Here is a 27,701-nt window from a genome sequence, read left to right as displayed (position 1 = left end):
TCATTTTTGCTTGTTATCTTTGGACAGTCTTCTTGCTTTGCCTATTGGAAGGATATTGGGTAAATGATTCAGAGACCGAGAAAAGACATACTTTGATCAGCTCTCTTTAGGTGTCCTTGTTTCCTTATGTAGGAGTAGTTCCATTTTATAAGAATATTCCTCCTTTTTTTTATATTTGGCTTGATTTACTCAAGCTAATCTTTGGACATATAATTAATTTTAAAAGTAATTTGTGATTTTAAAAATAATTTGTGAAGACTGATCCAAGCCTGAGGCTGTATAATGATCATTGTCAGGATTTGAAGATCTTATTTTTATTATAAATTTGCTTGTATAGAGCTGTGTGGTTTATACAACACAATCACAATATTTTCTTATTTGGTATTTATGCCAGCTCCTGAAGTATCTTGATAGGAAGATCATTTTACATAGTAGTAGATGGAAACAGATTGTGATTTTAACAAGATTATATACATTGAAGATAGCAGAACTGGGACTAGGACATATGACTTTTAGCTCCAATTTCAACTTAAATTACTTAGCCATTTTTCAGTTAGGAAGATGACATAGACAGCTTGTAATTCACAAGTAATTTTTATATTACCTCCAAACCTCTGGATATTTGAAAGTTTGGGTTATTATATTAATGGTAAATCACCAGGAAGATGATCTGCTTTTTTAAAGAAAAGACTTCCTTCTATAATATTTTAGTCATTAAGTACATTTTTCTTGAAATTTAGTACAGACTTGTGTAAATGATTGGAATAGAAGTTTTTCTTTGATTTTTGAATTATGTCAGATTTTAGAATATTTGCATGTATATTGAATGTATTTATGCACACATCTATGTATATATAAATATCTACTTAAATTCAATTGTTTTACATGTATGCATAACTTGAACATGTGTGTGTGCATGCACATGTGCTTGTGAGTATGTGCATATGCACACGTGTTCACATACTAATCTTGGGGCTTGAACTAAAGGACTGGGTGCTGTCCCTAAGCTTCTTTGTGCTTAAGGCTAGCACTCTACCACTTGAGCTTCAGCTCCACTCCTGTCCCTTTTTTTATTTTAGTTGTTAATTTGAGATAAGAATCTTATGGACTTTCTTCCTCACCACATTCCTACTAAGTATTTAGGATTATAAGCATGAGCCATTCGTGCCTAGCAATTTTATACAATATTTTAAACAAATTTTTACACATAACAGTTTCATAGTGTGGAGTTTTCCACTCGTGGCATCATGTCAGCACTTTAAAAGCTTTGAATTTTGAGCACTTCAGTTAAAAAAATACTTTTTTTGGTGGTACTGGGCGTTTGAAATCAGGGCTTTCTGAATGCTGGCTGTCATAATATCATTGAGCCACACCTCCAGCCCTGTGGTTATATTTTTTGAGTAAGGGCTTGTTTCATGCCTGCACATTCTCCTGACCCTTGATGTGCTTAATTTTGGTTTCTCATTGTAGTTAAAATTATAGGTGTTCACTACCATCTCCAGCTTCTTTTCTGTGGAGGTACAGTCTCTTGGACATTTCTCCCTATATTGGACTAGTGCAGTGATTCTTTTATTCTTAGTTTTCCAAGTGATTAGGATTATGCATGTGAGCCATCAGCATCCAGATAAATGTTTCAGAATTTTTGATTTGGGGTTGGGTATGTCCTTATTTCTGTGCATAGTACAGAATGATACTGCCATTGGATCTGTATATAAATCAATATATAAAAATAATGACAATATCAAGTTAGCAAATCACCTCCATGTGCAACTCAAATTCTTAAAACTAGTTACCTTTGTGTAAGGAACAGCTCAGATTTAGGTATCTAACAGGCAACTTGTTCTCAGTTATTTTACTAACTTAAGAGTATCATAAGATTGCTTCAGGATTGATGCTTATAAGGCACTGAAAATTAGCTTTCAAGCTACTGGGGAGGTGGAGATTGGTGCATTTTACTCCATGGCCAGCCAGATAAAAGTGAGATCCTATCTCAAAGAACAAGCTTGACATTGTGGTGTGTGTCTGTTATCCAAGCTACACACGTAACATAGGTTGGAAGATCAAGGTCTGAGGTTAACCCTAGGTAAAACCTGGGGATTATACCTGAAAAATAGCTAAAACAAAAAGGGCTGGTGGTGTGGTACAAGTGGCAGATATGAGGCCCTGAGATCAAACTCCAGTACTGAGAAAAGAAAGTATCTAAACCAAAAGTATCAAATTTAAAACTGTAGTCTCTATTGGCTGTATAATGCAGATTTCTTTAGAAGTTTTATACATTATTTCAACATTTTATTTGTTTAAATCTCATGTAACATTTTCCCACCACTTGGAGCCTTAAGATATAATATTATTTGGATAACACTTATATTATGGTGCATATGAGTTTATACTAGAAAGCCTTTAAAACATAGGCTACATGTGTAATTTTGCCTGTGAACTTAGAGCCATGTCAGAGTAAGCTGTTGTCATTGTCATGAATTCTCTGGCTATGTTTTTGTAATGTTCATTGTTTTACTTGTGTTTGTTGCTTCTCAATATAATAACAAAACCACTAGGCCACAGACAACATTTATATATTATGTATATTATATATATATATTACATATGTAACGTATTTTAAATATATAATCTTTTTACCTCAACTTTTTGAGTGCGGATAACTTAAAGTACTATTCCTGGCAAAAGTTCAGTTTGGCACCTGTTTGTTTTTTTTGCTTTTTTGTTTTTTACTTTTACAATACATATTTCAATGTTCAGATTTTAAAAATATGAGCCTCTTGATTTTCATTTATTTAACATTCTGTTTTAAATCTAAAGACATGAAGTTGCACTATGGTGATCTTACTGACAGTACCTGTCTTGTGAAGATCATCAATGATGTAAAGCCTACAGAGATTTACAACCTGGGAGCCCAGAGCCATGTCAAAGTAAGCTGTTTTCATTGTTTTGAGTTTTCCAGCTCTTTTTGCAATGTTCATGTATTTTTAAACTTGTGTCTGTTGCTTTCCAATACAATAACAATACAAAGTTTAATCTTCAGTATTAATTTGATTAATACATTCTAATAAAATATGATAGATGTTTTTCAGGTGTCATCTCTGAAATTCAGTAGCATAATAAGTCTTACTGTTGCAGTTTTTGTTTATATTGGGTTCAGATGATTTTGTTGCCATTTTCCATCCTAGTGAATGAAGTATTCTTATAAAATGCTGGAAGATGTAACTATGTGAAACCTTTACCATTAATTTTTTGTAGTGGCTGTATGACAGACGGAGAAAATATTTTTTTTCCACCCCAATGATGTTAAAATTAGCAGATTTTTTTAAAAATTTTGAATAGTAAAGATCAATGGAATAAATCTTTTAGCTTTTTCTTCCTTAGTGTGATTTCTCTGTGCTCAGATTCTCAGGTATTGTGACTACCTCCTTTACCCATTCTTTCTGGAACAAATCACAGTAAACCCAAGCAGTCCTTCCCAGACTTAAGCATCTTCTTGACTCAGGTCTTGTCCCTGTGTCCTACTGCTCTTGGGTGAATGAAATCTGAAAACAGAAGTGATATAAATTTTAGGTATTTTTTTTTCATTCAGAAAGGTTTGTGGGACTTAGAAATAAAAGCAGATAATTCCCAACTTAAAAAAGCAGAAAAATCTTTGCATTTTTATGGCATAGTGAATAATTCCACAGTTTTATTTCAGGACATATGTAAAATGATTTGGTGTTTCTCCGGTTTTGCATTGAACAGATGCTATATGTTCTAGATGGCATACCTTTGCTACTTTAAGGAAGAAATTATGAACTCAATCTAATGAAGTATTGTAATAAACTCAGCCTTATTACAGCACATTCAAAAAGTGAGTGTTAGTCCTTATAATGTGTTTTTCTTTAATGTGTTAACCTTAAAGAATGTCTAGGAAAAACAATCTCCCCCCCCACCCCCCGCCACTACTTTTCTGGTGCTGAGGGTTGAAACCAGGATCTCACACATGCTAAACACACACTATATTAGAGCTGCACACCTTGCCCCTTTCACTTTCTTAATCTATGGCAATTCTGTCTTATATAGTTCTAACATTTGTTCTGAGAAAAGCAAAACTCTTTAGGTTTGAGTGCAGCTATTTTCCTGACTGATTTTCAGTGGACCTTCCTGTTTTGAAAGGGTGTCATGCTTCTTATGTTTGAGGTTTATCTGTCCTCTTCCCTATGAAGAAGCCACAACTCTGCCATTTCAGGAATGATAGCTTTATTTTCTGTAATTGAGGCAATCAGCCTGTCTTCTCCATTATGGTTCACTGGTTGTGTCTTGACCTTCCTGATCAGCCATAACAAAACATAATATTTTGGAGGGAGTACTTTGTCATTCAGTTTCCCTAAGGTTCCCTTTTTTTGGTGTCTTTGTTGGTCCTGAGCCTTGAACTCAGGACCTGGTTTCTGTTCCTGAGTTTGTTTTTTTGTTTTGTTTTGTTTTACCGAAGGCTATAGCTAGCACTCTTCCACTTGAACCACATCTTCACTTCTGGCTTTTTGGTGGTTGATTTGGACATAAAATTCTCAGACTTCCTGCCAGGACTTGCTTTTTAAATTGTGCTAGAATTCCAGTCATGAGCTACCAGTCCTGGCATGAAGTTTTCTTTTAAATTGTAAATAGCTTGCTACTTCTAGAAGCTATAAATGAGCATGATGAAATGAGCAAATTTCTATAAAATTTAATTTATAGAACCCCTTCCCTGTCTTTTAAAAAAATTAAATTTTATTGAAAAGGTGATGAGCATGGGGTTACAGTTTCATAAATAATGTAATGAGTACATTTGTTTTTAATCATTCATACCTAATCCCTCTTTTTGTCCTGCTTCCCCTTTCCTAACCCCTTCCCCCCAAGTTTTCAGGTTCATATCCAACGTAGTGTCCAGTGAATATCAATGTTGCATTGGTTGATCCTTTGTCCTGATGGTTTCTGTTATTCCCTTTCCCTGACACATATTGATTACTCTTATATACAAGACACAAGGTACAGAAAACTAAGAGGAATGAAAAAGAAAAAAAAAACCTACATACAGCACATAATAATACCCTATTGTTTCCATATCTTGGAGTTCATGTTGATACACTTCATTATATATGTTCCTGTGAACTAAGCAATTGGGTTATTGAGATCATCTATTAAGAACATTATACACATACTCTAGTTCTTATGAATGAGGGAAATCATGCAACTTGTTTTTCTTTGGGTATGGCTTACTTAATATAATTTTTCCCCTAGTCTTTCCATTCCTTATGAATGGGGCAATGTCATTCTTTCTGATGTAAGCATAGAACTCCATTGTGTACACCACATCTTTATCCATTCATCTACCAATGGGTGTCTATGTTGGTTCCATATCTTAGCTACAGTAAATAGAGCTACTGTGAAATGGTTGTGGTGGTAACTTAAGTATGGCATTGTTTGTGGTCATTTGGGTAAATGCCCACAAGTGGGATTTCTGGATCTCTATGTTTAGTGTTTTGAAGAACCTCCATACTGCTTTCCAGAGTGGTTGAACAAGTTTACATTCCCATCAACAGTGTAGTAGTGTTCCCTTTTGGCCACATCCCCACCAGTACCTGTTGTTATTAGTTTTCTTGATAATGGCCATTCTAGCTGGGGTAAGGTGGAATCTCAATGTTGTTTTGATTTCCATTTCTTTTATAGCCAGAGATATTGAGCATTTCTTTTTTATATCTCTTGGCCATTCATATTTAGTCTTCTGAGAAGTCTTTCTTCAAGTCTTTAGCCCACTTTTTTAATGGGGTGATTGTTTCTCTGGGGGTTTGTTTTGGGGGAATTTAATTTCTTGAGCTGTAGATATATTTTAAGTATGAGGCCCTTGTGTGTTGTACGGCAAGTGACTATCTTCTCCCAGTTTGTGGACTTTCTATATATCTTGCTAGCTATGTCCTTTGCCATGCAGAAGCTCTGCAGTTTACTGCAGTCCCCTTTGTCCAACTTTTCTTTGATTTGTTGTGTTTCTGAGTCTTTATTAAGAAAGCTTCAACCTGTGAAACCAATTGGTGTAAACCAACTATACAACTCGGGAGAAGGAATGGTGGAGGGGGGAGGTGGGGGAAAAATGAGGGAGGAGGTAACAAGTTGAACAAGAAATGTACTCACTGCCTTACATATGAAACTGTAACCCCTCTGTACTTCACTTTGACAATAAAGGGAAAAAAAAGAAAGTTTCAACCTGTCCCAAGGAGCCCTAGTGTTTCTCCTATTCCTTCCTGTAACATTTTCAGGTTATCTGCTTTTACATGAAGGTCTTTTATCCATTTGGAATTGATTCTACACATGTTTATCCAATTCTGCCAGCAGTGTTTCTGTCTTTTCTTTAAAAGGTTAAAAACATGTTATGTTTTCTTTAGTTGCAGTGAACACATTGGTGTTTGATACCATTGTATAAGTAATAAGAAGTATAGGAGACTTATACAAATTTTCTGAATTGCTGTGTATGTGAACTTTTCTGTTCTTATAGTATTTTTTTCTCCTTTTCCTGAAGGAATGGTTCTTTGTGAAGAATTTTGGTTTATAAGGTTATTTAATCCTTTCACGCGTATTTGTTCAGTGCATAGCTCATTCAAGGTACTGGTACCATCCATGGTATAGTGGAAGGTTGGGAGATACATAAAATCTACTTCTGCTGAAGAGGTTTTTCAACTTTAGTAGGAGTGTTGGTGGCGAGTGCCAACAGCTGGCACAGAGTCATTAAGTCTTTAGTGTAAAGTGAGAGGGAGAGACGGAGTGCCCATCTAAGGAATTATGGATGGTGTCAAGGAGATAATGGTGGACAGGCTTTAGTCTTGAAACCTATGGAGGGCATTTATAGTTATGGTGGAAAACAGTTAAAATGGAGTCAGTAACATAAAGCCAAAAATTAGAGGTGAAAAAAATGTGTGGGCAATATGATGGACATTTGTATAACTAGCTGAGCAAAAAAACCCCACAGAAAACAAAACACAACAAAAAACATTGAAGAGCAACTGTGAAACTGAGCTAAATAGAGAACCAGACTATGTCTGAAAAGTCTCTGTGTTTTGAACAGAGAAGAAATATATTCACACTTAAGTCTTAGAGATCAGAATCTACAAGTGTAGCTGAAGATGACATTGAAAGAAGACAATGTTAGAGAAAGAATTAAACCGAATACTGGATTTAACTACTCTGCCCACTAGCTGTGGTCATCAAGGAGGAGGGCAAACTTCCACACTCAAGGTATCACATAATTGATGGACGTATACAAGATGTTTTTATGTAAGTACTTGAACTCAGAGCAGCTCAGGAAGTTGTTTAAAATATGTTTGAAGCTTGAGAGAAGTACTGAGGGATGCACAGTGGAGAGAGACTACCAATTGACCCTGGAAGGACATGCCTATGTTTAGAGAGTGCAGGGAAGGAGAGTAGGCCTGATGGCAAAAAGGTGGGTGATGAAAGTGGGTGAAATTTTGTCTTTAAAGTTGAGAAGCTAGGCCATTTCAAGCAGGAGGGGATGAGTATAAAGCAGAGAGGACTGAGCAGACTCATTGGCTTTGGCAATAGAGTGGCGGCTTTTACCTTGATCTTTTTACTCCTGTGGTAATGGGAGTGGAACCCAAGGTTTCATACTTTCTAGCCATATGCTATACCACCGAGCGACATCCTCCATCTAACTTTTATTTTTATTTTTTATTTTTTTGCCAGTCCTGGGGCTTGGACTCAGGGCCTGAGCACTGTCCCTAGCTTCTTTTTGCTCAAGGCTACCACTCTGCCACTTGAGCCACAGCGCCACTTCTGGTCATTTTCTGTATATGTGGTGCTGGGGAATCGAACCCAGGGCCTCATGTATATGAGGCAGGCACTCTTGCCACTAGGCCATATCCCCAGCCCCTCCATCTAACTTTTAGAAAGGTATTAGTAATGGCACGGAAAAGCCAGAACACAGGAGTTTTAGAAGTTGTGGAGTAGTGAGTAGAATGTAGATTGAGTGAATTCTTTTCTAGAAATTTCCTGCTGGAAGGATGAGAGAGAATATGATAGACGAAGCTCATGTCACAATCTTCTCCAGGTTGTTAGGACTTTCCCAAGAATATTTGAAATTTTAGGTCCAAGGTAGATATGAAAACTTCCATCTCTAGAATGTGTGATGCATGCTGACCCTAGCTTGGGATCCACATATAGAGAACTGTTGTGTTTGAGGTTTGTTGGTTTATCCATGTAGAGTATTTGTCTTGAATGAATTCTTGTAGACTATTTTCTTTCATTGTATGGACTTTAGAATTTCTTCTTTTAATGTATTAGCTTTCATATTTGATATGAAATAGTTCTGTTACTGGTTAATGACAATATAAGTTCTTAAAATCTAAATTAATACTTTCAATTAGAATGAGAAGACTGAAGAGAATCTGCTACATTTTTATATAAGACCAGGTTCTTCACATCAAGTCTCTTTTTTCTAAGCATATGTAGCCTATGAGAATAAGTACTTCTCAGTTACTCCTAGTATTTTAGATAAATAGTATAAGTATAACCACAATTAGCATGTCTTTTCAAGTCATATTTTGTATACTTTTGTTTTTGCTGTGATTGAGAAACAGGTTGATTCTTCTCATGGGCAGTTTCCATGTGGGAGGGGGTTAGGATAAAGGCCCTGGTGTGTTCACTCTGGCAGTTAGGCTATGCTGTTTTGCCCCTATTCACTTTAGGCTCAATGTTGGGAGTTGTAGTTGTTTATTTCTCTAGTAGCTTATTTGGAAATCAAGATGGAAAACTACATATCTTATTATAATTAACTTCTTTGTATTAACCACCTTTGTATTAATCACCTTTAATTGTGTTCATCATCTATTCTTATATATATATATATATAATCAAACTTAATTACAGAGAGGTTATAGTTTCATACATTAGGCATTGGATACATTTCTTGTACTGTTTGTTACCTCATCCCTCATGCCCCCTCCCCCCCATCCCTTCCCCCCGCCATGAGTTGTTCAGTTCATTTTCACCAGTTTGTAAGTATTGCTTTTGTAGTTGTTTGTCTTTTTTTACCCTGTGTCTCTTGATTTTGGTATTCCCTTCCAATTTCCTAGTTTTAATACCAGTATACCCAGTTTCCAATATACTTAGATAAGATACAGAAATAGTGTAGGTATAACCACAGGAAGGTGATACAGGAATATCATCAATAATAGAGACTGCAGTTACATATGGCACGTTGAAAGTAGTTACAACTGTGATATATCATCTATTCTTAATAAGAAAAGTTCTTTCTTACAGTGGGATGCTGTAATTAGAATAACAAAAATAAGTGTATTGTTTGGTTCCTTTTGGAAGAAGCTTCTAATACTGCATGCTATATTTAATTTTGAATCTGTGATTCTAGATTGGGCATTGTTTATGTTGGCTTCTCTTTGGATGGCATAAAAGTCTTATATCACTCTCACTCCCAGTTAATTGGATGTGGGCTATGGTATGCTAAAATAAGGAAAATAAAATAATAGGAAGTTGATCTGGTTTCCTGTAGGAAACCCATGAAGAAAAAAATTGGTTCTTGGAATGAACCCATAGCAGTCTGGGAAATACTAACTGAAGACATTTTTCTGAATCATAAACAGAAAAATTATGACTCATGGAGTAAGTCATTGAAAGGGTGATTTGGTCTTATGTTGGAGAAAGTGAGAGATGACTGAAAAGTACTAGTTATTAAAAGTAGTTTAACTTAGTATGATGACATCATCCAAGTAGGAATAAATGACCAAATATGTAATCCTGCCCATTTTGATAAAGAAAATGTTTTAGGGACTTGCTTCTTTTGAGATTATTGTTTTTATTTTCCTGTGTAAATAGTGTTTCTGATCTAGTTAACATTCATGACTCTCACACCTTTGCATTTATTCTGTTTCTCTTAGCTTTGATAATCTTAACTCATTCCTACAGTCATAATGTTGGCTGAGATCTTTCCACAGTGACCATATCCTTAAACAACATTCATCTTACAAAGTCCTGTTGGAATTGCCTTGCAACTTTTCAAAGGTATGAGAAGTAGGCAGTTAGTGAATATTGGAGGTGTAAGGAACGTTAGAAATAATTTAGTATGATTTTCATTTCTACAAATCAAGTCACTCATTCAGTCATATTTTACCATTATGTTTGTTATCCATGGTTGGAACACAGATCTTCATACTGTGTAATTTACAAAAAAAGATTAATAAAGAAAATGATTATCTCTGCCAGAAGCAATTCTAATACAAATAGTTCTCATTAGTTACTGTCCCCCACTTCCCCCAGGTAAGTTTCTTCTTATATTCGTTTGTTTCCCTTATGTATTTACTGGAGACAAAAAGTCACAATTAGTTGTAAGAAGTATTTTTAAATTCCTTCTCAGTGTTAAAGACCATTGTGTCTTTCTTTAACTTTGTCTTATTCAATAGATTAACTTCAGTTTTCTCTTCATTACTTTCCCTTTCGATTCTCTATGACTTACTTGTTTAATTTTGTTTTATGACAGCAAGGAAGCTTGAGTGCTTCAGAGTATGAGAGGGGAAACTGAAATTTCGTCACACATTTATGTGGGACCAGCTAGCAGATTCTTAACATAGTTGTTCACAAAGAAACAAGCTTGGATAAAGCCTGTATAATCCTCCTTGAGGAGACCTCAGGTTCAGGAAGCTGGTCAAGAAGCAGAGTTGATACAAGCCAAGGGGTTGATAGGCACCAAGTTAGAATCCGAGAGAGGTGAGACAGAAAAGTCATTACAGGGAATGAAGTTGGGACTGAAAACAGACGTGGGAATTAAATTAGTGGGCCCTTAATTACCTAAGCTAAAGAACTGACATTCCAATGGCTTTTTCTGGGAGGTTCTGAGTTGAAATTTATAGGCTTGATAGCTATTGTCTTACATTTGAACTTCTTGGAAACCCTAATTGAGAGGGGGACTGGTGACTAAATGCAGTGGGAGAATTGCTTTATATTGGGGAAAGGCAAGTGTCTATGGCTGAGCATCTGGTTTAGTCCCTGGGCGACCCAATTATAGAACAAAACAATATTGTAACAGTAGTGGTTCTTTCCTGTGTAATAGAAAAGGTGGGAGATGGTCTATTAAAAACAGAGCAAGCATTAGAGAGGGACTTTTGTGAGGGTTCTTTTGTGTCCTTAATCATTCATTTATTTTGGACTCTGGGCAACTTCTAAGGGAGGCGTGAATAGACAGGAAAATCAAGAGAAGATAAAGAACACACTATTGATATTAGAAGGAACATCCTTAGTTTGGATCTGGGCCTGGCCTTGTGGCCTGCATATTTGCACAGTAGGGTTCATGATGATAGCATTTGTGAATACGGTCATCTACCTCTCCTCTTTGGTGACTACCTTCTACCGAGCTCTAGGTAGGATGTATCTGGAATAGGGATAGACTACAGTATTATGGGGCAAAAGATGATATATTCTTATGTGAATTTCTCAAGTTCAGGCAAGGGGTCTCAAATAGGGGTGCACGTTAGAATTCCTCTAACATACTGTGAAACTTCCTATGCAGTTACACCATCCCTTCTTTCCACCCCCAAGAAACAGCAGTGCCTTGGAGTTTTCTGTTATTTAAATTCTTGCCAGGATCATGTGCTGGCATCATCATGCACTTGAGCAGGGCACTCAGCCTTTGTAAGGTTCATTTTCTTAGCCATGCAGTGAATCTTACAATGTTATTCTGCCTATGGGCTTTTGTGCTTGCACTTGAGTGTAGCAGTCTTTCTTCAGGTACTGTTTACCTCATTCTTTTGAGAATGTTTAACCTTTACCAAAACAACATTCTCATGACAAGGCCTTCTTTACCATTCTATTTGTAGCAGCAATGTTCCTGGAAATGGTGGCACCCCAATCCTGAGGACATAGCCAACAATAAATATAGTTAAAAAGAAGGAAAAGAAATGCCAACTGTCTACTCCCCACACCTCCACCAAGGGCTCTCTGTTCACAGTTTAGTCTAACAGAGGCAGATTGTCCAGAAAAGTGGAGGGATTAAGGTTACATGGTTAATGTTCCTATCGTTGATGCTTCTACTTTGGATGAAGCTTGCTGTTTGTCTCAGCTGCTGTTTGAAATAACAGACAAGACTGTTTTCCTTGTTACAACATCAGGAGTTCCTATCATTAGGTTGTGAAACATATTCTAAAGAGGGAAATGATGTTTGGGGATCTTGTTTTTTATTACGCGAGTGATAGAATTCTGAGGTGGCAGAGCTTTTTGGCACTGGCCCAGTTCAAGTCCTTGTTTTATAAATGCTTTCCCAAGATTGCCAGTTGATGGACAGCCAAGTTCTTTCTAGCCTGGAACCAAGGGATGATATGATGCTAGTTAGTCTTGTGCTACTAACCTGAGAAACGTGTCATTAAACTATGAGAGAAATTTTACTTCTCTTGTCATTCCCATCATTTACTACAGTGAACAGTAGGTTTGAGTTAATAAAAACATTTTTCCTTGCTAGAGGGAACTTTTGTAATTAATACCAGATGAGTAGTATTTGCATAAGTTAGGAAGTTCCCCAAATACAACAATGCAAGGACAGATCGTATCAAGCCTTTGAGGAATCATTTTGTAATCATGTATAATTCTCTGATATGCTCAGGGCAACATCAAACCTTTATTTGTTAACAATTACTCAAATAATAAAGAAGCATCATGAGCAGAAAGCTTTACTTTGGTAAACAACAAACTTGGAAACCTGAGGATTTGTGTGATGGGTTTGCATTTAGACCTAATGTCAATATCAATGTGCATTGTAATGTCTGGTCCTGGAAATCTTAGCTCCCATGGTAGAAGTGAGTAGGTAGTGGCGGGAGCAATACAGGGTGCTTGTAATCCTGTGTGAATAGATGAATGGGCAAAACAAACATCTATATTTGAGTAAGGTTTTATTCTTGGTTTTTGCTACAAGCCACATTTTTTTCCTGATCAATTCTTTCGTCCGCTCCTCTGCCGTCAGAGGGATTATGATATTTAACATACGTAGTTGGTAACCACAGGTTATTAGAGGGAAAAAATTGCAATGTGTGATCCTTTTTATTTTATACTTTAATGTCTGTGTTTATAGTACACAAACTACTAATATAAATATGGCTAGTAAGTTACTAGGAACAAATTTGACACCTTTTATGTCATATTTGTAAGGCGAGAGTGTATATCACCCACTGGTGGGTCCCTGTGTGTCATCTGGCTCAAATTCTTCTTGGAAGCTTGTTAGAGATTTGAGCAGTTGAATTCAACTCTAAAGCCACTTAAAAAGTTCTTTATAGTCCATTAAGAATTTATATGGGAGAGAACACTCTATGAAAGTTTTCCTCTTCCTGTTCAAACAGATTGTTCTGTTTTATTAGATCTGTGTGTAGTATTTAATTTTGATAATAGTTATAATGTTTGGAATTTTGGAATTAGTGGACCACACAAAGGTATGTTTATTTGGTTTTGCACACTTAATCTATTTACAGTAGTGGTTTGTTTACTAAGTAAATCCTAAGTAGTAGTATTTTAGTATAGTAATGGTGTTTTTACACATTAAACTAAAATTAATGCAAATTGGCTAAATCTACAAGTTTATTTTCATATCACAGTCTAAATGTATTTATCAATAAAAATGCTGAGCAAATAGTCAATAAATGGATCTTGAGTGAACATTGTTTTGCACTTTTAATGATGAATGGAACTCTTTTTAGGATTCCTAATTAAATAAGAATGTCATTTTTCTGAATTAAATTATAGACAAATAATCATCTTGTGTAATATTACAGGTAGATATATCTGCCCACTCCCTAAAGTTGTGTATGAATAAGGAATAAAGTTTAACTTCTTTTTATAAAAGACCTAATAAAGCTTGGTTAAATGTGATCCCAAGTTTATTCTTTTAGTACAGGTGGAGTTTATAAGATTTAAATTTAGATATTTTAAGTTTAGGTGCTTAAAATTTGAATAATCAGATAAAATGAAATCTTTCTTATAAGGCATCATAATTGCTTATTTTTTCTAATAATTTCCACTATAAATCATTAACTGGATACCTTATCAGTGCCAGCAAGAAAAAATTATAAGAAAATTGTTTCATTGTCTCAGATTTCTATTTTTTTTTTTTTTTTGGCCAGTCCTGGGCCTTGGACTCCGGGCCTGAGCACTGTCCCTGGCTTCTTCCTGCTCAAGGCTAGCACTCCGCCACTTGAGCCACAGCGCCGCTTCTGGCCGTTTTCTGTATATGTGGTGCTGGGGAATCGAACCTAGGGCCTCGTGTATCCGAGGCAGGCACTCTTGCCACTAGGCTATATCCCCAGCCCTCAGATTTCTATTTTTGAGAAAAGTTTTATCATTAAAGATTAGTAGGTATGATTTGTGCGTGCATGTGTTGTGTGTGTGTGTGTGTGTGTTATTCGGGCCTAGCACTCTATTTTTTTTTTCTTCTCGCAGCTGGCACTCTATCACTTGAACCACACTTCAGCTTTCAGCCTTTTTCTGGTTAATTGGAAATATGAGTTTCATGGATTTGTGTCTCCCTGAACATTTGTATGTTCCTGAATCCTCAGGTGTCAGCTTCCTGAATAGGTTTATTGGTATGAGACACTGGTACCAGACTTGTTTATTTTTTAAGGAAAGTCACATAATGTGTGACAATATAGTTTTGAGATGTTAATTTTAAAAGTATTCAATGAATCCGATTTTGCTTTATTTTTAAGAACTGTATTAATTCGTGGTTTGTCATATTAAAAAGGTTTAAGTTCCTTAGAAAATAATATAAGTAATGCTTACGTGTTACAGTGTTGATGATTAACTGTTTACAGAGATAATATTCTTGACGATAATTATTCATTTGCTATAAACGGTGGATGGGCAGAATAGAAGCAGACTTGGTTTGAACTCATTTTGTTAGCTAAATTTTTATTTTAACTTAAAAATGTTGAATTTCTCAATTTATCTGATATATTAAGGTTAGTACTTTTCTGAGTCTCTTCCCTGCTTCCATCCCTACTCAGTCTTTAACCTTTAAGCCCTACTTTAACCTTTAAAGGATATACTTCTAGACTATTAACACATATCAATAGTCTTGACTAAAGAACTCCTCTCTGTCTTTTTCTGTGGATTAATAAGTATAGAAGACTGTTTTGTTTGTGCTGCCATTCCCACATTTCTCAGAGTGGTTGCGTGTGTGTGTGTGTGTGTGTGTGTGTGTGTGTGTGTGTGTGTGTGTGTATGCTTTGACCCGGATACTTATTAGGACAATTCAGAGCCTAGCTTGAGGTTCTCTGGTGTGATCTGATAGATTTCTTCATCTTCCCTATAAAAGAAGTGTTTTAATATTTGGTAGAAGTTACCCAATTATTACATCACAATATTTAGTTATTGTTTGTTTAAATAATGTGGATAAATAGTATATGTACTTGCTTGAGAATAAATAATATGAAATTATTTTGGTTAAGTAATTCTATCACTTGACGAGATATTTAGATCAATTTGGTGAAAAATAATTTATTAGAATTATTTACTTAAGTTGCTTAAGATGTCAACTTTCATTTTAACTTTTCCTCTTCAGCTGTAACTATATCCAAGTTGCTACATTAATTAAATTAAATTAATTAAATTTTAAGTAATGTACCTTCAGTAGGTTTTCAGTTTTTAAAGTTGCTTCACAGTGGACATTATAGAAATTCTCAACAAACTTCCGCACTCCTGAAGCAGTTCCTTTCCCCTTTCCAAATTACTGGCATTTTCATTTATAGAAGATGTTGTGCTCCTTCATACACATAGATGGCAGCAAAGTGTTACAGACAAGGGAGATAAACCCTGTAGTTGCAATGAAAGATGAGTGACAATACAAACTTGACTTCCATCAGTTCAGCTGTAGTTAAACCTAAAATAAGAAAGAAAGCCACTATTGTTAACACATGGTATAGGAAGGAGAATGAAGAAGGCTATGGGAAGCTATAGTATATCGAATTTTGGACAAATCCTAGGTGGGAAAGCTTAATCTTTTAAGGTATGTCATCCACTCCTACAAGATGATTGAAATCAGCTAAGATAATGTGCATGTCAAAATAAAGATAAAGTGAAGGCTGAGGGGCGGTAGGGAAGAGAGAAGTAAAAGAGAAACCATACACAAGTTGCATTGCCATGTAATGGACTTGCTGCCTGTGGGTACGGTATAGTTTGGTCTGCTTGTCTCCTTTTTAGTTAAGCAAGTTACAAAGAGGCAGGCAATGTCAGTCCACGAATCAAGCAAACATTCCATGGGAACATTAGCTCAAATGTGAGCATTTTAGAAAACAGAACTACAATCTATTATGGTCTAGTCCTTAGGCTGTATTTGCTATTAAATTCAGAAGTACAAATGTATTTCTTCACAGTGCATTTGCAATTAACAAGTCACTTTATGTTTTAATTAGCATTCTTACATAATAACATAATGACTACAAAGATGACAGTAATCATTATAATTAATATTTAATATGTGTCTGCTTCTGAAGACCTTTTTGTGGCTTCTTTCACAGCATTAGTTCATTTTCAAGTTTTAGAATTGCATTTGGAAGAATCAAAGAGGAAATAGAGTGTAGTTTTTAGAAACTGAGATCTGAAAGTTAGTTATAAAAAAGCAATTTGTAACATGTCCTGGACAAGTAGAATGCCCTAGTCTCTTAATGCTTACAAATATAATAAGGACTTTTAAATAGCACTAAAATCACAGTAATGTTGTTCAGGGAAACATTTTCTCCACCTTTAGGTTTTTCTGTTGTCCTTTCATGTGATTCAGTACCACAGACTAATTTCTGTGTCACAATATTGATTGTATAGGTGGCTATATTAGTTGCTTAAATGAAATACCTGGCAAGCCTCTCTTGTGACAGCAACTTATTTCTCACACAGCTATTTTCTTAGTAAATGTGATACCTTAACAACCCCTTCCTGCATTTCTGAGTTCAAAAAATAACACTTGTTATAATTTATTTTCTTCATACAAAGGCTTACTTAAGAGTATGTTGCCGTTTACCCTCTAGCTGCTTCAACCAAATGAGATTAGAAGGGAGTGTGGTTTACAAGGATGAAGGTAGTTTCCAGCATCATTTGCTGTGTACTGTAATGAGCATCAATGGTGTTTTAATGAAGTATAAAACATACACTGAGAATTGCTTGTTACTTACTAATGATTAAAGGGTCATATGTTGTCATATAGCAGTAGGAAAAGCTACATAAATGTGATTTAAAAAAATTAGTTGTGTTAATTTTCATTTGTATGCACATACAAGTCTGTGGTACTCTGATATTTTTAGTTTGGCTATGTGAACACAAGAACTAAGACATTTTTTTGAGTTTTGAACATGGAATTTAATAATGTAAGTGTTTAATTAATTTGACAAATTCATAAAAGATGAACATTCATCAGCATACATTAAAAAAATGAAATATAAGGTGCTTGACTTTTCCCCAAAAGATCTAATATGTGTTTGTTAATTGACTTTAGGTTAACACTTGTTATTTGAAAATTACTTTTAACCAGAATATAATGTTTTGTGGGTAACTAGATACTTATTTTACATTTTTAGCGTCTTTGGCACATTTTAGGTATAGTGTGCTTTTTCTTAGTAGTAGATTAGTACCTTACAGATTATTTATTTGACCTTTCATTGCTAGTTTTTATGAAAAGGACAAGATTGCAATACCACTTCCTCCAACTACTTGGTTTCAAAAGAATCATGTGTCAGGTAGCCAAATAGAAGCAATTTGTATGCTTACTAATAGAACATTGTTCTAAAACTTAAAAAAAAAATCAAGAACATTGATAATTTTAGGATTATCATCACTACATTAATTTTCTTTGATAATTCATATTTTGCACGAACAACTTAATTGTTGAATAAGTAAAAAAATAAATTTATTACCCTTTAAATGGATTTTGAAAAGGAGTATAACAGCATAATTTGTGATGCATTTTCAAACTAAAAAATGGATTTTATGTGTTATAAAAGAATTCAACATTTTATAGGCACCTTATAACCAAGTTTAAATTGTGATGGCTTTTATTTCATGATAGATTTACATTCCTAAATCACACTTAAATTTTGATATTTGAAAAATTCCCATAAAAGCATGGCTTAAATAACATGTTTTAGTATTTATTGACAGCAGTGTTTTTAAATAACATTCCAGTTGATCAATAAAGTAAAGTACACTGTATTGTTTGGAATTTTGCTACTGTATTATTTGAAATAATGATTCTAGGCTTTTCTATCACAGTGCACTCTAGTTTTACTGTTTAATGCTATGTGTTAAAGTGTATAAATATGATAGCAAATATTAAATCAGTACTTGAAAGACTGTAATCACAGGTCTTATTTTCTTATGTGACCATTACTTTTCACAGAATATTAATGATCAATGGAAAAGTTAATATAATATAAATGCCTTAAAGTTCATTTTGGGCCACAAAGTTGCCTGTTGTATTTTTTTAATGGATGCATCAGTATTAGTACTGAACACCTAAATCATAGCTATATTGCCCTTATTTGTATTCTTTGAGGAATAATTTCCTGTAGATTTACTTGTCTCTTCTTTGGGGGGAGATAATTTTATATCTTTACCACACACTCTCTCCAGGCCCATTTCAATTTTTTATTGAGCATTTCAGTTGTCAAGTTAATGGATCTTGTATGATGATGGATCTTAGTGGTGCAGCTTAATTAACACAGGATCCAGAGATTAATCCATAAACAGATAAAAGTTTCCTAAGTGGGAAATATTAGGCTGCTGTTTTATCTCTTAAACGCTTCTCTGAATTTTCATTTTCTCTTCTTCTCTTTTTGTCATCTGTTTTTTTTTTTTTCTTCCATTTCTTCTACCAATCAGATTCAGGAAGAATTTATAGATGAATAGTCTTGTTAAAGTTCATCTTTATAATACAAATTTCATAAGTAGTATTTTCAATAAAATCATTTTAGTAAAATTTTTACACTTATACATTGTCGTTTTTTAAAAAGAAGCCCTAATAGTGCCTGCTCACATGCTCATAAACATTTAATGGAAATATTGAAGATAGATATAACATAGGATTTTGAGTAATCATCCTTATTTTTATTGCATTCTTACAGACACTACTAGTATAATTGAATTTTTATTGAAATAAATTCTCTGAATAAGAGTAACCTTTCAATGTGCAAAATAATCATAAGTCCTATGATTTAACGATGTACTTTTCAGGATTATTTTATTTTCCTTGCTGTAGTAATTTTAATTCCAGATGTTAGCACATGACCTTTTGTGTAGTGCCTTTGTCATGTGTTTGAGTTATTAAAATATTGGCTCTCTGATCGTCTAATGGCGTATCTTGAGTTTTCACTTATATAGATTTTTGTTGCTGTCATATACTTCTTTTTCTTTTGTCCTAAATTAGTGAGATTTAAAGACATGTTTGCTGCTACATATCAAGTTCCTTACTGGATAATCTGTAGTTTATTTAAATTGTATCATGACTTTAGGCCTTTACAAATAAATTCATAAGTAAAATACTTCATTGCAAATACAGATATCTAAATGAAACATCACTATAGAGATAACAAAATTTATTGTAGCACTTTAAACATTAGAAGGCTAAACAATGAGTTTCCTCTCAAATTCACAAATTATATATTAGGAATACATAATAAAAATTGTAATAAATAGGAATAACTATAAGGCTGACACATGAACTAAGAGTTTTGCTTTATTGACAATTTAAGTACATTTCTTTAACCCAGCTTTGATTATGTAATTCCTAGATTGAAGCCACATTACTTTATATTTGTACGATGTATTGAAATGTAAAGCCTTCCAAATTGTAGTATGAGACATTTTTTATCTGCTTGTATCTGATGAGAAATAAAAAATTATATTAGTCAGAATCTTTATACTCATATAAACTGAAACTTCTGAACTAAACATGTATCTTCTTGGTCCTTAGTTTTCTCATCTATAAAATGGTATGTGAGGCTTTAGACAGTGGAGAAAATTTACGTTGTATGGTTTCTTTTGACCCTAAAATTAATTGATTCTGTGATTTGTCTTTGAATTGGTTTTATGCTAATCAATATAAATTACTCATCCTGTCCTAGTGTAAACATAAGTGTTGATAAAACCTAAGGATGAAAGATTAAAGCAATCTTGTAGAAAACTATTTTTTGGTGAACCATTGACGGAGTTTATTATATAATTGGTGTCTAAAGAAATATTTAAAATTCTTAAAAATGAGCTTATACTTTTTTAAACATTTAGTGTTGAGTAGTAGAAACTCTAGAGTGGAAAAAGCATTATCCTCCACCTGATGAAAGTACAAATTATTATTCTTTTAAGTGTTATATACATGATGGTAACACCTCTATCATGGGAGTTTGTTTTTCAGCGAAGACTTAATATGTAAAAGTTCTCTGTAAAATAGAAATTTGAATAAATAAATTGATTTTTTGAATAGTATATCCTGAATTTTTAACAGGCAAGTAAATAAATGTTTATTGCCATACATTGTTTACCCGGGTTAACTTGTTTCTACATTTAGCTATAAGTTATAATATTTTTATTTCTTAGAAATTAGAGACAATTGCAACACAATCTGTTCTATTCCAGATTGTCTCCTCAGGGAAAACCATAACCAATATGCAGGTTGTGATTATAGAAACTAAGCTACTTATTTTAAGTAACTTTCATTCAATAAAAACTTCAGAAGTTTCAATTTAATGAATGGCAGTTTCTTTTTTTTTTTCAGAGGGAGGAAACAAGTTTGAGGTCTTAGTTATCTTTAAGTATATATCTGATTATAGGATAATAAAATTCTAATGGGAGTTCTACTGAACATATGTTAAATGAGTGCTTACAATATGAAATATAGTGGTTGACTATAGATACTCATTTTAGAGAAAAGTTAAAAACATTAAAAATATGTTTTTAGAAGTTAGTATTAAAAGAAAAATTAGAGAAGGGGTGAGTGAAAATGTTAAAAGGGATGATGACATTGAGGAAGAGGCACTGTATTCATAAACTACTCTGTTGAATGGCAACTCCTTTGTACAATTATTTAAAGAAAATAATATATATTTAAAAGGATAGTATTTATAAAAGTCAAAGGAAAACATTCATACTAATAGAAATTTCTCCCTCTTTTTCTGTCATTCTCAAGTGAAAGATTACAATATTATAACTAGTATAGACTGATTTACTCACTTTTAGCTGTTTCAGATTCCATTTCAGTTTAGTGGCATTTAGTGCAGTCAGGTTAGCACACTTACTCCTAGATTAGTTTTTAAAGTTCACCATCAGTTTTCATTGTAACCTCAATTAATGTATTTGAGATATTTACTCTTAAATTTCTTATGTTTCCTTGTCTTGAGAAATTTTAAGTTCTGTGCAAGGTGTGTTGTAAATATAACTCAAATAATGAAAAAATTTAGATTTTTTTTCTTCCAAGAAAGAGATTACCTTATGGAGTTAAAAATACTTCAAACTGAAATTTTGAATTGCATACAAACTTGTAGGTTGGTCTTTATCCTTTGCTATCTCTACTAAAAGCTCAATAATATAAAGTAGATTATTTTATTTGTAACACTTTTTGGTATATATAATCACAAAAATAATTTATGTAGAATTTTTCTTAAAAGTTTTCTAAATATTTTTAATAGGATTTTTAAACTGTATTTTATCATGCTTTTTGTAGCTTATTGAAGTTGATTTTGTTTTTTTAAATCTGCAGCACTAAATTTAGAAAGTACCTGAAACTTAGTTATGGGTTATAATTAATGTTAACAGTTCACTTATTTGACATGCTGCTTTTGTTGTCACTATCCTAGCCATGAAACTGGTGGTTTAACTTGTTACAACTAGAAGATCTTAGACTAATTCCTTTACTTTGTGTATTATGAAACTGAATCTCAAATAAATTAAGTTCCTCTCTTTAGGATTGGGGCTAGAGTGAAGACTTGCTTTCTTACTCCTTACTTAGAGCTAAATATTTTCTGCTCATAGCCTCTCAATTGCTTTGTCAAATTTGATGTGAATGAATTGCTTGGAATTCTTTCAACGCTTTTCCTGTGCAATAATGATGGCAAAGATTTCTAGCATTTGTCTAGGGCCACTAATACATGTTTTGACAGCAGTGTTTAAGGGGGAAGGAAGGTTAATTTATTACTAATAAAACATTGAAACCCTTATATTTAAAGCCAAACATAATTTACATGCAGTCTCACCCCTTACTGGTCATATCTGTTGTGATTTAAGCCCAGCCCCCTTTCTCTTGCCAGAAGCATGCATCCTGTGTTACAGGCCTCAGACACCTCCCCCATTAGAGAGGTGGTAGTGGAATCCTTAGAAGGCTTTGAGTAGGACCATCTGGTGTGATCTTTCTCAAGAACAATGAGTCAGGCGCCACACCATGGGGGCTGGTGTACACAGAATCTACAATAATAAAGTGTAAAAACATGTTTTAGATTCCAAAAATCCCAGAGCAACAGCCTCTTTTGTACTTCAGGATATTCATGTAATTCTTTTTTTCTTTTATTACCTATAACCTGGGGCTTGTATGGATTTCCCCCCTTTGCTTTCAAATAGCATTATTTTCTTTATAGTTTTGCATAATCTGATATCTGTTATATCTGTGATATCTGTTCAATTTACATGGTCTATTAATATATACATATCCATTTTTAGTAATTATCACTTTTGTTCTTGGGCTCTTAAGTACTATGGGTATTTCTTAATATGAATTTTGTGAACATTAACTTACATAGTCTCTAGACCTAAGTGTATACACACAGACACACAAGTAAAATATAAAGTTGATTTTGGCTTTTGATTATATGTATTCATTATGAATTATTTGGGATTTTTAGTCAGACGATATACTCAAAACTGCCTGCTAACCCTCTGTTTGAATTAGGAGCTTCTCTGGCACAGGTCAAATTGTTTTTCTGTGTTCCCAAATGAGAGTTGTTTTTGCCCCCTAGCAATTGATTAGTCCTAGCATTACCAAGTAATATATGCTCTTCAGAGAACTTATTGAGATATTATTTAGACCTAACAATACATTACTCTTAATTGATTTTTGAATTGCATTTGCCTTCCAACAGCTATTACTCAACTTCTCATTTTCTTTAAAATGGAAATCCATTGCTATAGTTTCCAGTTAATATCAAGTTTCTTATTTCTGAAATAGACACAGCAAATGTTTCTCTCAATAGGTTGTGCTTTTCATGTGTATAAATATATTTCTTAAAAGAAAATTCTAGTAACAAAAATTAATTAAATATATGTATTTGTTTAGATACAATAAAATGTTTTTTTATTTTTCTGTATAGGTGCTACCTACTTAAAGACAATTGAGTACGTGAAAAACTTGTAATTTAGAAAGCAAGACATTTGAACTATAAAATGAATATGTTATTTGCTTCAGCATTATTTTTAATAAGTTTTCTGTGTCACATTACTAAATATTAAGATTTATTCTTTACTTTGTATACTATGACATTATACAATGCATAGTATGTCTGTGATTAATAATGTTGTCAAGGTACAATTTAGGCTACTAGGTATTCTGAGGTTCTTTTCTGTGAAATGCCATTATCTATCATTTGTCTAGTCCTTTAGTTTTTCTTTTTTTTGCTTCCTGATTTGTAAAATTTTCTACTAATATTGTAATAATTATATGTGTTACAAATGCATCCTTTCATTTGTCACTTATTTATTACCTTCATCTATGGTGCCCTTCACAATGTAAAAACTTGAATTTTGTTGCAGTGGCCCCCTCTCCCTACTTTCATAGGGCTATATGTGATGGGTTTGAGAAATCTTCTTGGATGGCATCCACTTCCACAATTTCTGGGACTCTTTCAACATCTTGAAAAGTTGTCATCCAGCACATTCAATATATTATTGTAAGGATTCATGTACTAAATTGAGCTATTTTAAAAATCATCCAAAATTTCTTCTAATTTTATGACTAAGATTCTATTATATAGCCAGGCACTGGTGTCTCACACCTGTAATTTTATCTACTCAGGAGGCTGAGATTTGAGACTCTTGTTCCTTCGAAGCCAGCTGGGGCCAGAAAAGAAAAGTCCATGAAGACTTTTATCTCCACCTAACCACAAAATGCCAGAAGTAGAGCTGTGTGGCCCAAGCCGTGAGCAAAAATGCTCAAGGACAGTCCTGAGTTCAAGCCCAAGTGTCATTCATTCCAAATAAGAAAGAAAAAGACTATATCAAATTACAGAGAAGTTAAAACATAAAGTACGGTATACTATATAATATAAAACACAAGAAATACTCTGTTTTACTGATTCTGATACCACTAATTTTTCAGATGCATCTTCATGTATCATTAGAAAAGGTGAAACTGTAGTACAGTTCTTTTTCACCATTTAGATTCTTTTATAAGCGCATTTAGATCCTTTGATCCTTAGATGTATATCATATTTTACTCTTGTGTATATCTCAAAAACAAAATATAAGCACAATGAATTGGTTTCTTTTTGATGGATGGAATTACAAATGTTCTTTCAGTGACAATTGTTTATCTCAAATTTATTTCTTTGTACTTCAGTTCCTTTTTACTATAATGTGTCATACTCACAATGTACACTATTTAATCGAAGTCACAATTGCTTAAACAGTAATGATGCATTTCCTACCTGGTTTCAGAGATGGCAGAATAAAAAAATACAACTTGCAGGATGTATGGAATTCTGCACTGTGTTGTTATCAAACTAAAGCACAAGTGGTTGATGCTTTGAGAATAATGCCATCTGCTCCATCAAGTCCAAATTACCAATGGAAGTAACTAGTGTACTTCATAATGAGAAAATTCCACAGAAATTCTGTTTTATCTTGAGTGTTGCAAAATTATGCCTCCCATACTGTATGCCAATTGTTTTAACAAAGCTAATCTAGCAGCTGGAAGAGATTTTCCAGGTAGTTTGTTCTTAACTTTTTTTTTTTTGCCAGTCCTGGGGCATGGACTCAGGGCATGAACACTGTCTAGGGCTTTTTTTTTTCTTTTTTGCTCAAGGCTAGCACTCTACCACTTGAGCCACAGCGCTACTTCTGGCCTTTTCTGTTTATATGGTGCTGAGGAATTGAACCCAGGGCTTCATGCATGCAATGCAAGCACTCTACTGCTAAGCCATATTCCCAGCCCCTGTTCTTTACTTTTATGCAGTAGATGAATTCTCTGTAGCTTCCCTGATTGTATGCAGCTCTATCTGAGCAATCTCCTCCATTACTGAAGCACATAGTATTTGAAGTGCCTCTGTGTCAGGACTGCTGTCTTGCCAGAAATGCCATTTTTTCCCCCTGGTATTGGGATTTGAAGTCAGGGTCTCAGACTCTTGCTCAGCTTTACTCACTTATAGCCACCACTCTGCCCCTTCATCCAGCTTCTGCTTCTGGCTTTTTGCTGGTTAATTAAAGGTTAGAGTCTCTTGGATTTGTCTGTCTAGGTAGGCTTCTATTCAGATTCTGAGTTTTCAGTCTTCTGAGTAGCTTGAGTCAACTAGGAATGAGCTACTGGCAGTGAGTAGAAAAGCCTTTTTTCTCTTCTCTCTCTTTTTGTTTTTTAAATACTCAATTCAAATGTCCTCCTTTTTAATGTCTATGCCGTTGATTCTCTCTCTTGACCCAAAAGCACACCAATGTGTCTATCCCTTTTTCTCTGATTTCTGCTTAAAGTTTTGAATATACATTGAACTTGATTCTCTTTCTACTAGTGCTTTCATAGGACTTCTACTAGCCTGTGTAATATGTGATTCTTAGGTCAGCATCCGGATGTCCAGTGACTAACTATCCTCTTCTTAGTACAGTATCTGGTCATATTTGCTTTATTGTCCATCATGCCAAGCATTAGGTGACAATTCAGATACCTAAGCTTTGCTCAGATATTTGGCCTGTTAGTTCTATTTCTTTTTGCTGTATTTTTTTTTTATTATGCTTCCATCATGTAGATGTAGATTGTAGATATGGAACAAATAAACAAAAGCCCTAGTCTGCTGCAGATTGTCCAGTATGTTTTTGTCATTTCTTGTGTTACAATTTCTTAATGTGTGCATCATGCACACTGTGTGTATGGCCACCTTGCAGTCACACATGAAGACAGAATGGAGAAGAGACCCCTGTATCATCCAGCTGAATTTTCTCTGCAAATGAATATTGATATTGGTCCTCAGTTCCTTTTGGGTGTGGGCATTTAGCCAATTACCATTTTTTTTTGTTTTCTCACAAGAGCATGTGTTTTATTATCCAGTCTGTAAAACCATCATGAAGATATTTTATCAAGTTTTCAAAAATATGAAGAAATTATCATAGGGTGGTTTCTTGAGAAACTGGTTTCTCATGTCTGACATTCTCTGCTCCTCATTATATTAGATTTTTCTAAGAATGTTAAATACCATTTTTATATTATAAAAATAATGTAACAATAAATTTGGAAAAAAAATCTATCTGTAATTTTTGTTATTTGAGCTAGGACCTTGATGTGTGTGTATTTTTATGTATAGCATGGGCTGGTCTTTTACGCACAGTTCTTCTGCTTCCACCTCCCAAGTGTACTACCATGTTTGGCTTGATGATATAGTTTTAACACTAGGAATTATGTTTGCTGGTTTTCTCTTGTGTTATTTTTCATTTCATTTTTTATTTTTTAAAAAAACTGGCCCCCAGCCAGTTTTTCATTCGTTCATTCATTCATTTATTTATTTGCCAGTCCTGGACCTGGAACTTGGACTCAGCACCGTCCTGGCTTGTTTTTTTGCTCAGGGCAAGCACTCTGCCACTTGAGCCACAGTGCCACTTCTGGTCGTTTTCTGTATATGTGGTGCTGGGGAATCGAACCCAGGGCTTCTTGTAAACGAGGCAAGCATTCTTGCCACTAGGCCATATCCCCAGCCCCTATTTTTCATTTTAATGTATTGTCAAATATTCTTTTTTTTGCCAGTCCTGGGGCTTGGACTCAGGGCCTGAGAACTGTCCCTGGCTTCCTTTTGCTGAAGGATAGCACTCTACCACTTGAGCCACAGCACCACTTCTGGCCTTTTCTATATATGTAGTGCTGAGGAATAGAACCTAGGGCTTTGTGCATGCTAGGCCATATTACTAGCTCTCAAATATTCTTGAGATACATGAAATATGATGTAAATTAAACTGTTAAATTGTCTCTTTTTAAATAAAAATTTTGTTTAAAATATTGTAGTAAATCATTTCAGTGCTGTACAATTCTGCATGTTTTCTATTTTAATAATGTGAAGTAATTTTTAACTTTACTTTTATATTAAGCATTATTATTAAAGTGCTTTCTTATATGCAGTTTTGAATAATGTGTTTGTGTCCTTTACATATTATGAACAGTAGGTACAACTAAAAGGCATAAACTACCACCACTAGGTTTTTGGGATTAGAATGAATCTGTTCAGGCTAACATATGAAGTAGTTTTCTTTTTTTTTAAATTATTTATTATCAAACTAAATTACAGGGAGGGTACAGTTTCATACATTAGGCATTGGATACATTTCTTGTACTGTTTGTTACCTTGTCTCTCATTCCCCTTCCCCTCCCCCCCCATGAGTTGTTCAGTTCATTTATACCAAACAGTTTCGCAAGTATTGCTTTTGTAGTTGTCTTTTTTTTTACCCTGTGTCTCTCGATTTTGGTATTCCCTTTCAAT

At 34.2% G+C, this 27,701-nt stretch overlaps 1 protein-coding gene across 1 annotated transcript in view; it reads left to right on the top strand.

Moving 5' to 3' along the window:
* The window catches only part of Gmds (GDP-mannose 4,6-dehydratase), a 533,421-nt gene that overhangs the window by 113,097 nt on the left and 392,623 nt on the right, over positions 1-27,701 (top strand). Inside the window, exon 4 of the mRNA XM_048348513.1 lies at positions 2,818-2,927. Coding sequence (XP_048204470.1) covers positions 2,818-2,927 — 110 coding nt within the window. The remainder of the gene's footprint in view (positions 1-2,817; positions 2,928-27,701) is intronic.

The sequence above is a fragment of the Perognathus longimembris genome, chromosome 6 (assembly GCF_023159225.1).
Source record: "Perognathus longimembris pacificus isolate PPM17 chromosome 6, ASM2315922v1, whole genome shotgun sequence".
In the NCBI taxonomy this organism is placed as follows: Eukaryota; Metazoa; Chordata; class Mammalia; order Rodentia; family Heteromyidae; genus Perognathus; species Perognathus longimembris.
This window is presented reverse-complemented; position numbering and strand designations above follow the sequence as displayed.